The sequence below is a fragment of the Babylonia areolata genome, chromosome 1 (assembly GCF_041734735.1).
Source record: "Babylonia areolata isolate BAREFJ2019XMU chromosome 1, ASM4173473v1, whole genome shotgun sequence".
Taxonomy (NCBI): domain Eukaryota; kingdom Metazoa; phylum Mollusca; class Gastropoda; order Neogastropoda; family Buccinidae; genus Babylonia; species Babylonia areolata.
Window position 1 is genome coordinate 7,125,631 of NC_134876.1, and position 12,500 is coordinate 7,138,130.

The 12,500-nt window shown below is 39.1% G+C and overlaps 1 protein-coding gene across 1 annotated transcript in view; it reads right to left on the reverse strand.

Moving 5' to 3' along the window:
• The window catches only part of LOC143291036 (UPF0764 protein C16orf89 homolog), a 100,462-nt gene that overhangs the window by 17,535 nt on the left and 70,427 nt on the right, over nucleotides 1-12,500 (reverse strand). The window contains exons 4-5 of the mRNA XM_076600624.1: nucleotides 11,249-11,402; nucleotides 1-74 (exon numbers count right to left, since the gene is read on the reverse strand). The exon at nucleotides 1-74 is cut by the window's left edge and continues 41 nt beyond it. Coding sequence (XP_076456739.1) covers nucleotides 1-74; nucleotides 11,249-11,402 — 228 coding nt within the window. The remainder of the gene's footprint in view (nucleotides 75-11,248; nucleotides 11,403-12,500) is intronic.

Sequence of the window (12,500 nt, forward strand, 5' to 3'; positions counted from 1 at the left end):
AGTACATGTGATAGCCCAGCTTTGTCATTTTGTCCCAGCATGAGTCCGATATCACACAGGTTTCATTTGCTTTCCTGCAAAACACACACACACACACACACACACACACACACACACACACACAAAACCATTTCAGAAATTTCAACGAAAAACAAAGTATAAAAAGGCTAACAATGTAAGTATTATGTTTTTACTTCTTTCTTGAAGAGTGCGAGAGAAGATGTTTCCCTAGCATTCTCAGACATCGGCTTTCAAAGAGTAGAAGCAACATGTCATAAAGGATCACTGACCATACTGCTTTTGTTCAGATGTCAATTGGCCTCGGGACATCATTGAGTTTCAGTTTCAGTTTCAGTAGCTCAAGGAGGCGTCACTGCGTTCGGACAAATCCATATACGCTACACCACATCCGCCAAGCAGATGTCTGACCAGCAGCGTAACCCAACGCGCTTAGTCAGGCCTTGTGAGAAAAAAAAGTGTGAATAAATAATAGATAAGCTTACATATATAAATAAATAAATAAATAAATAATTATAATCTAAAAAGGTAGTAATAATAATAATAATAAAATAATAATGATAAAATAAATAAATAATAATTATAATCTAAGAAAGTAGTAATAATAATAATAATAAAAAAATAAATAAATAAATAAATAATTATAATATAAAAAGGTAATAATAATAATAATAATAATAATAATAATAAAATAATAATAATAATAAATAAATAAATAAATAATAATTATAATATAAAAAGGTAGTAGTAATAATAATAATAATAAAATAATAATAATAATTTTTAAATAAATAAATAAGACAAAATTGAGACATCTTGAAGCAAGCCTTAGTGGTGGAAAAGGGTTGTAAAAGTGATGAAGCTCAGACGTGTACACCTGGGAAAATTTCTGTCTTGGGTCTGAATATGATGGAGAGCAACAGCTGATGCCGGACCAACACTGAAGGATCATGTGGCTGGTTGTCTTCCCACTACTCTGCAAACTGTTCAGAAGGACGAATCAGAAACTCAGTCAGCGAGGTGAGTGAACGCGTTATGCACGTTCATTTCTGATAGCGCTGAGGGGATCAGAATCGTTTGTCAGCTTTGTCTGCATCCCCCACGTCTCTGTCCACCCTTTGCTCCTTCCCTCATCATTAACCCTTTCACCGCCAATGTCGTATTTCAGCACCAGCTAGGTAGAGCACCCACGTCACTGGAATGCGACCAGGTCATGGGTCTGTTATGCATGGCCTTACTGCTTTTAATTTTCGGTGGTAGGATAGGCCAACCTTGTTGGGCCCCAAGAACCACTGCTGGCGACTGTCAAACGACGGAAGATGGCATGGTTTGGTCACGTCATACGACATAACACCCTCTCCAAAACCATCCTGCAAGGGACTGTAGAGGGAGGGCGCAGACGGGGGCGGCAGAGAAAGAGCTGGCCCGACAACGTCAAGGAATGGACCAAAATGACGATGCCAGATCTCCTCACGACAGCTGCCAACAGAACGGCGTGGCGAGCTATGACATCTTCCTCATGTCCCCCCAACGACCCCAGCGGTCAAGGGAATGAGTGAGTGAGTGAGGATAGGCCATATTTTCTACACATTACAAGGGAATCTCCAGCTATCCCGAGACTCCATATTTTCTGTGTTTATGGCACAGGGTAATTTTGCACTCTACATTGAGTGCTCCAACACCACCACACGTTACACGTTCTTTCAACAGCCCGCAGCTAACAGCTGGGTACCGGCTTGGAAATCAAAGCGGTTTTTAACCCATTCAACGCCCTGGGGAGTTTGCAGTCTTGGCAGGCTTCCATGCCATACTGATGCGAAAAAACACAGAAAATATACAGGGTTTTTTCTTAAATTACGTGTGGACACGCCCGGAAATACTGTAGAAGTTAGTTCCCTTTCTTTGCGGTTTACGCGAACACCGTATTGATGAGACGATTTTTGGCACCAGAGCAATACACAATACACACAATACACAATACACACAATACACAATACACACAATACACAATACACACAATACACAATACACAATACACACAATACACAATACACACAATACACAATACACAATACACACAATACACAATACACACAATACACAATACACAGTACACACAATACACAATGCACAATACACACAGTACACAATACACAATACACACAATACACAATACACAATACACACAATACACAATGCACAATACACACAATACACAATACACAGTACACACAATACACAATACACAATACACACAATACACAATACACAATACACACAGTACACAACACACAATACACAATACACACAATACACAATACACACAATACACAATACACAGTACACAATACACACAGTACACAATACACAATACACACAATACACAGTACACAATACACACAGTACACAATACACAATACACACAATACACAATACACAATACACACTACACACAATACACACAATACACAATACACACAATACACAATACACAATACACACAATACACAATACACAATACACAATACACAATACACACAATACACAATACACAATACACACAATACACAATACACACAGTACACAATACACACTACACACAATACACAATACACACAATACACAATACACACTACACACAATACACACAATACACACAATACACAATACACACTACACACAATACACACAATACACACAATACACACAATACACACAGTACACACAATACACACAATACACACAATACACACAATACACACAATACACACAGTACACACAGTACACACAGTACACAATACACACATACACACAATACACACAATACACAATACACAATACACAATACACACAATACACACAATACACACAATACACACAATACACAATACACACAATACACAATACACAATACACACAATACACAATACACAATACACACAATACACACAATACACACAATACACAATACACAATACACACAATACACAATACACAATACACACAATACACACAATACACAATACACAATACACACAATACACAATACACAATACACAATACACACAATACACAATACACAACACACAATACACAATACACACAATACACACAATACACAATATACACAATACACAATACACAATACACACAATACACACAATACACAATACACAATACACACAATACACAATACACAATACACACAATACACAATACACAATACACAATACACACAATACACAATACACACAGTACACAATACACACAATACACAATACACACAATACACAATACACAATACACAATACACACAATACACAATACACAATACACACAATACACAATACACAATACACAATACACACAATACACAATACACAATACACACAATACACAATACACACAATACACACAATACACAATACACACAATACACAATACACACAATACACACAGTACACACAGTACACACAATACACAATACACAATACACAATACACAATACACAATACACAATACACAATACACACAATACACAATACACACAATACACAATACACACAATACACAATACACAATACACACAATACACAATACACACAATACACAATACACACAATACACAATACACAATACACACAATACACAATACACAATACACAATACACACAATACACAATACACAATACACACAATACACAATACACAATACACACAATACACAATACACAATACACACAATACACAATACACAATACACAATACACAATACACACAATACACAATACACAATACACAATACACAATACACAATACACAATACACACAATACACAATACACAATACACAATACACAATACACACAATACACAATACACACAATACACAATACACACAATACACAATACACACAATACACAATACACAATACACACAATACACAAACTTTATTGTCTATACTTTGGTACAGAGATTTTCTTTTTGGCAGCAGCACATGTCCAACATAAGAAGAAAACAACAAACAAATAAAATGAATAGAAAATAAAAAGATAAATTAAATGGCACTAAATGGAAATAGCTATATACAAATATACAGATTACTGAAATTTACGTGCCTCTCCATTTCAGTCAGCAAACCGCATTGCACATCTACACACACACACACACACACACACACACACACACACACACACACACACACACACACACACACACACACACCACGCACACACACCACGCGCGCACACACACGCACACATACACTCTCTCATCCCCTCTCTCTCTGTCTCTCTCTTCACAAGAAATGCAACGTGTTACTCAATGCGTTAACGTTTCGGGTTTGTTTTTTTTCTTTGTTTGTTTGTTTGTTTGCTGGTTTTTTGTCAGTGCAGTTGTTGTTGTTTTTAAACCGTTATTTTCACACCAGTACTCTCCACAAATTCTGGACAAATGTCAACACACATTCACTCGTCTGGTTGTTCCCTCGCTAATAATAGGAACTATTCCTCTGATAATCAATTCATGTTGTGGACTCTGAATCAAAAACAAACGCATGCGTTTTGCTCATCTTTTTATCGTAGGGAGAGAAAATCTACATAAATAATGACTATGTGTGGAACATGATAAGGCTAAACACTCAACAACTCCCAGTGGACTGTATCAAAAATATTTCCGAACCGCCACACTTGTAAATCGGTGTTTACTTACGGTACGTACCGGTTTTAACTCGTACCTCTACCCTTTACCCCCTGTCCCACGCACCTTACCAGCGTACCCAAAGTGCCCTGTCGCCTAACTCCTCCCTGACACGTCCCTCGGGACCATCTTCCTTCCTTCCCGTTAACCCCAGGCCCTGATCTGACCATCAGTGTGGCTTTCGGGAGATGAGCACGTGACAGGGAGAACGGGAAGCGATTGGTGGAATAGAGAGAATGCCCTGCGTTGGTACTAATGGTTGCTTGGATGGTTTAGCCATATAAGGTCATTGTCCTTTATAAATGGAGTACACGGTATACAACAATATAGTTTGTGCGGTTGACAAATAATCTGAAGTACGAGGATATGGGGAGTGATAATCATAAGCAGTTGCTGATATGATTGGTAAGAACATTCCCTTTATTCCTGATGGTAATAAATAAGGAAAAGCAAGCGGGTTTTTTCTTCCTCCTGTAGCCCTCGCCCTAAAGAGCGACATGAGTTGGAAAAGAAAAGTAACAATCAAAGACGTGAAAGATGGAAGATTGCACAAACCGTTTATCTAGCTCTCTGAACTGCTCGATTTGCACACTTCAGTATACAGACACATATAGAGCAAAACATTTTAGGGTTGAGTAAACGTTTTAGGTTGTACTTTGGCTCATTATAGACTTGACGTTCTATTCTGTGATCATGTGTGCTGTCTTTCAATTCATGTGTCTTTTTTATCGCTGTATATTTATGTGTATCATTCTGTATGTTGATGCTTGGATATGTCAACTGGATATATCCATATTCTTAGTTATGTCTTATGAAACAATTTTCTAAAAACAGTCCCAGTTCGTGTATTCTTTTATTTTTCGTCCCTAATGTCTTTTTGTTCTAGTACAATTATGTCAATGTAAATGTGTCGTTGGGGGGGGGGAGTATTTGAATAATATAAATTCAAAACATTTTTATAAAACGATTTTTAAGAAGTTACAGTCTGTGGTAATTGATTTTCTAATGCTTTGCGCGCACATTTGTCCATCAAGCGATGGGATAAAAAAAAAAAATTTAAAACAGACCATGCACAATTCATTCGGTGATCACAACAGCAGATACCAACATTTATCATCCAAAATCAACCCATTTTAGGAGAGAGAAAAAAAAATGTCCAGACAGTTTTCAGCCAAACGCATTTCTTTCGCGGAGCCGTAATCTGCCTGAGCTCTCCCGCTTAGCGCCCCAGGCGTGAGAGGATTGGCTGGAATCCCCTAACCACCTGACTCAATTTGCATAATAATGGCAGCTGAGGAGGCTTTCAGACGCAAAAAAGGCTGCCGATAATGTCTGGCCATGGAAGGGAAACGGTGAACAGAGGTCTGGCGCTTTCAGCATCATGGAGATGAAGACCCATCAGTGTTCTGCGAATCCGTCGAGAAATATGTAGATTAGAGACTCTTGCTTGCTTTTTCATCAACGGTTTGTGTGTGTTTTACATAACTCTATCGAGACACCATGTTGTAGCTCATTGGTGCCTTGTGAAGGGGTCGGGGGTGGGGGATGGAAATGGTGGTCGTGTCTGTTAGAGGTGTTGTTGTTTTTTTCACTCGACATGGGTCGTGACTTTAATTTTTCCTTTCTGTTAAGGTTGTGTGTTATACACATATTTTCTTGTACAAAACCATAAAAAGCCTGTCTTATATTCAATCATAAAATACATATAAACTGTTGAGGGAGAAGCTGGAGGGGAAGACAGAAAACAACAACATCAATGGACTGATAACATTGCAAAATGACTGATAACTGATAACATTGCAAAATGACTGATAACTGATAACATTGCAAAATAACTGATAACATTGCAAAATGGACAGGAAGACCATTTGCAGAGACACAGGCTTTGACACACAACCGACAGGCTCAGAGGAATCTGGTGGACAGTTCGTCTGTGCTTCACATGCGCCCCAATGACTGTTAGCAGAGCTGAGGGAGGGAAGAGAGGAGGAATAGGTTTACATAGAAATGACGCGACCATTTCATAATATCACTGATAATGATAAAGTGTTTTTCCTTTCAGTTTTCTCCAGAACAATTCTTGAGATGACGTGACTGATTAGAAGCATAACAACATAGCCGCTCTTTCTATCGATCAGATGGGGAAAAAATGTCGTCTTCCCTTCCTGAAGCAGACAGTTGTGTTTTTATCTGTTTAATTTCATACTTTATTTCCACCGTTTTGTTTTACAATCATCATTATCACTATACAATATGCAGTTATCAAGTGTGTGTGTGTGTGTGATTTCAACGTCAGTTCAATTTTGATATAGGGCATACCCAATGAAAACAAAATCAGCTTTAAGGACAAAACGCTACATCTGTAACCTAACGGGGCTTTGTAAATAAAGTGTGTACTGCTGCTGTATAGAAACGTGACGTGAACACTGTCTTTGAACAATATTATCAGCAACTCCATGGTTCTCTTTCTCTTCTCAGGATGGCTCAGTGCAGCGGACAGAAAACCTTTCTCCTACATTACACAGCAGGCATCAGACAAAACAATTGACTGTGGTTTTGTCCCTCCGCTGTTAAACCTTGTGTGTGGAGGAGGGGGGTAGAGGAGGTGCAGGGTAATGTGTGTGTGTGTGTGTGTTGGAGCTCATGTACGTCTATATGCATTTGACTGTGCTTTCATATCTGTGAAACTGCATGTTTGGTGCATATCTGTTATGCATGTGTGGGTGTATGTATGAATGTGTGTCTTCATGTTTTACATTTATTTCTTTATATATCATCATTGTTGTCTTATTTATTTATTATTATTATTACTACTACCTTTTTTATATTATAATAATTATTTATTTATTTATTTATTTATGTAAGCTTATCTATTATTTATTCACCTTTTTTTTCTCAAGGCCTGACTAAGCGCGTTGGGTTACGCTGCTGGTCAGACATCTGCTTGGCAGATGTGGTGTAGCGTATATGGATTTGTCCGAACGCAGTGACGCCGCCTTGAGCTACTGAAACTGAAAACTGAAACTGTTAAACCTTCGCGATACGAAATCAGAGCACCATAACTCTGAAGTTCAAGTGTAACTTCTTGTACAGTTTTAAGTGGTGTTGTATTTGATTCTGAACAAACGTAATACGATCATAAGGGGAAGAAATCAAGCTAAAATATGGAGACCGATAAATTTGAGATCACATGTAGGAACATGTGATCTCAATTTTATCACAGTGAGATGTCAGCTGTCAACAGATTAAAGAGAGAGGGGGGGAGGGAGAAAGAGAGAGAGAGAGAGTACCGTCAGCTGTCTTGCAGTTCATTAAACGCAGGTCTATGACAAAATACACACAGACAAAAGATTGGGCTGGCTCATCCTAAAACAGAAAAAAAAAATCATTTCCAAAACTAGGTCCCAGACTGTCATTTCGGTAAAGGAGTGGATCACATACCATGCACCGTTGGTTCAGTGTTAACAACAAGCATGAACCGGAATTTGTCTATCACAATCATTCCATTTTTCCGGTGGAAAAACAGTAAATAGGAACACTGTTTTCAATCATGGTCATTCCATTCACGGAGCTGTTATCTACCTGAGCTGCAGCTTAGCACCACAGGCGTGGCAGTACTGGCTGCAATCCCCTCACCACCTGACACAATTTGCATAATAATGGCGACCTATGAGTCCGGAATGGAGGCAAAAAGCTATCGCTAATGTCTGGCGAAGCCACGGGAAGACAGGGGTCTGGTGCTTTCGCTGAAGTGGGGATGTAGAGCCATCAGCTTTCGTCAATCCGCAGAAATGGGCAGATTTGTGATATCTCTGGTCTTCGGAGCAGTTTCGCAAAGCGTGATTTACATAATTCGATTGAGAGGCCATGTTGCGGCTCGACTGGTGTCCTCTGTGTGTGTGTGTGTGTGAGCGCTGATTGGAGGGGGGAGTGGGGATGGAAAGTAACTCGTGTCTGCTGGGAGCGATTCTTTCTTTACTCAACAAGTGTCCTACCCTCTGCCTGACCGTCTGCTCGTTTCATGATTTTTAGTTTTCATAGCTGTTGGTGTTTTGAACGTTCATAATGGTGCTCAGACTTAATGATGTGAAACAGGCAAGAAGTCTGCCTTGTAAATGATTGGAGTTGCTTCATTGTACAATTAACTCTGCCTCCAGTCTTCCCCTTCCACTTCCTTTCCCCATTCCTTTCACTGCCGCCAACACCCCCTCCCCCTCCACCCTGCCTCACCGGCCTCGGCCTCCTCCTCCCTCCCTCCCACACTCCAAACACCTCTCCTCTCCCATCTTGAAATTCACCCTCGTTCTCAGGGTGCACTGTATCTGCGTGCTGTTTGGTGAGAAATTGGGACAGGTTTCGGATTTAGGCGAAGTGCAATCTTTCGGTGTTCGTGGACAGCTTGTATTCACAGCGCGAAGTCTGTTTCTGGCTCTGTTTCTGAATCACGGTGGCTGTCGGTTGGTGGGAATTTCAAGCGTCAGCATTTCGTTTAGATCAAGGACCTTATTGGTTCTATTTTATTTTTGACTCACTTGTGTAAACAAAGTGAGTCTATGTTTTAACCCGGTGTTCGGTTGTCTGTGTGTGTGTGTGTGTGTGTGTCTGTGTGTCTGTGTGTCCGTGGTAAACTTTAACATTGGCATTTTCTCTGCAAATACTTTGTCAGTTGACACCAAATTAAGCATAAAAATAGGAAAAATTCAGTTCTTTCCAGTCATCTTATTTAAAACAATAGTGCACCTCTGGGATGGGCACAAAATTTTTTTTTAAATGAAGCCTAATTATATGCAAACTGCATTTACTGTTATATTTATATTTTTTGTATTCTCTAAACTTGGCACTTTGATCTGATATTCTGACCCAACAACAAGAGCAGTCATTATTATCATTTTTTGTTCAAACAGGAACTTCTTTTGCTAAGCATGGAAGTTTTATTTATTTTGCAAACGTTTTGGTGCAGATAGTAAAAAAGGGAAATTACTCTGTAATTAATGTTAGGGGACTTAATTTGCTTTAAACTGATATCTTTCTCATCTTAAACATTACATTTTGAAATTATACTCAACACATAAAAAGCTTGGATTTTTTTTTTTTTTTTTTTTTTTTTTTTTTTTTTTTTAGTGTATCACAAGTGAGTCTTGAAGGCCTTGCCTCTCTTGTTAAACACTTGTCTTGACGTAGATACAGAGAACCGATTGACGACAAAGAAGTCATAAATTATTTGATGCAAACCAAACAGCGATGAAACACGTGTTTTACCGACAGGCAAACATATAGCTCAGTTTTCATTGATCTGCACGTATTAACGTGCAAATGCTCTACACATGTTCCCAGAGGATAAACCAACTGGAATTATTCGGCTTTTTTCTTCTTTCTTTCTTTTTTTTACCCAGGACTGGCACGAACTGTCTGGTATTTCAGAACCAGCCCCAAAGACGGCGTCTGGTGTTCCAAAATAGAAAATATGCCTGGCGGTAGTAGCTCTGTTTCTGTGATGACATATCTGTTGCCTGCTTACAGGCAATGTGTGTGTGCCCTTCCAGACTATCGGAGAGGTCTGCCTGGCATTCAGAATTCACACTGTGAAGTCCGTGCAGCATGCAGCCGACCTTAGTTTTGGTCCGCAGGGGACACAGGTGTGGATCTGAAACAATGGCAGCTGTTGAGGGAGGAGGATAGGACACGGCGCGTCTTGAAAGAAACTGATTTGTACTTCAGCTCGAACTATTATTATATGTTGTGATGGTTGGTTTATGTTGGTGAAAGTCGACAGAGCTATGTGTCATTAGCGGTACGTGTTGACAGTGCTACGTGCCAGTATTTCTACGGTCATTAGCGCGTCGTGTCATTGGCGCTGCGCTAAATGTCATTACCACAACGTTCAATAATGGCAAGGACACGTGGCGTTATTGACACGTAGTGCTATCCCGATGTACCCGTTTATGTTATAGTCTGTTCATATAATTATACGATGAATCTAGAAATAATGAAAAATCACTAATAGAATATGCTGTTTTTAAGCGTTAGTGAATCTTACACTTGACTCTTGAGCATTTAAGAAACGGTTTCAGTTTCAAGGTACGTACTGATCCATATGAACTGACATTATTCTGGCTGCTCTCATGTGGATGAAGTTAGCTTCTTATGGTGAATGTCTGAAGCACAGCTCCAGACTACAGATGCGTAATTCATATGAAAAAGACAGTGAGCACGTAAGATTTGTTTTTAGAGCATTACTGTTTATGTAAAGGTTTGAGCCGATACAATATAAACCGATTGCGTATCCTTGCTTTTTACGTGTGGAGTCAATGTGAGGGAGAAACAGACACACAGATACAAGCATGCAGATAGACAGACAGACAGATATATTCATGGCGATCAATACACACCCTATTTTTTTTTATCTTCTTACTTATTTGTGCAGTTGAAACGTCTAACAACGAGGCACAACAAGAACACACTGACACGCCCACCAACCCCCTCCACGCCCCCCCCCCCCCAGCCACTCCCCCCCCCCCCCCCCCCCCCTCACCCCGAGGTGCCGAAGAGTTCGGTGAGGCAGTCGTCAGACTCCATCTCCTCCATGTGCTCCAGGTGTCTGTAGGGCCAGGTGATCACGGAGGAGGACAGGTTGCGGGCAGGGTAGTCCAGCTCCCACACGCCCTCGTGGATCGTCGGCCAAATCCCTGCACAACATGAAAAACAAGAGAGGCAAGGCCTTCAAGACTCACTTGTGATACACGGGGAAAAAAAAATCCAAGCTTTTTATGTATTGTGTATAATTTCAAAATGTAATGTTTAAGATGAGAAAGATCAGTTTAAAGCGAATTAAGTCCCCTAGCATTAATTACAGAGTAATTTCCCTTTTTTACTATCTGCACCAAAACGTTTGCAAAATAAATGAAACTTCCATGCTTAGCAAAAGAAGTTCCTGTTTGAACAAAAAATGATAATAATGACTGCTCTTGTTGTTGGGTCAGAATATCAGATCAAAGTGCCAAGTTTAGAGAATGCAAAAAATATAAATATAAGAGTAAATGCAGTTTGCATATAATTAGGCTTCTTTTTTTCTTTTTTCTTTTTTTTTGTGCCCATCCCAGAGGTGCAATATTGTTTTAAACAAGATGACTGGAAAGAACTGAATTTTCTCCTATTTTTATGCCTAATTTGGTGTCAACTGACAAAGTATTTGCAAAGAAAATGTCAATGTTAAAGTTTACCACGGACACACACACACACACACACACACACACACACACACACACACACACACACACACACACACACACACACACACACACACACACACACACACACACACACACACACAACCGAACACCGGGTTAAAACACAGACTCACTTTGTTTACACAAGTGAGTCAATGATATCAGATTTAAAAATAATCAGAATAATAATAATAATAAAATAGTATTAAAATTTAAAATGACAGAATGTATATGGCACGATATGATATGATAATATGACATGATGTGGTATATGATAGAAGAGAAAATGATAAGATACAATGTAATGTAATCTTCCATGATATAATGTAATCTAATATAACGTAATGCAATATGATATAATATAACACCACGTCACGTCACGTCACGTACGTCACGTCACGTTATGCCATGTCTTGCCATGCAGTGCAACGCAGTGAAGTGCTGTGAAATGTCAAATAATGTAATGAAATGTGATATAACAAAATACAGTAAAATAAAGCAATAGAATAAGGTAATGTAATGTACAAGAAATCTCATCTTTTCTAGATAGATAGATAG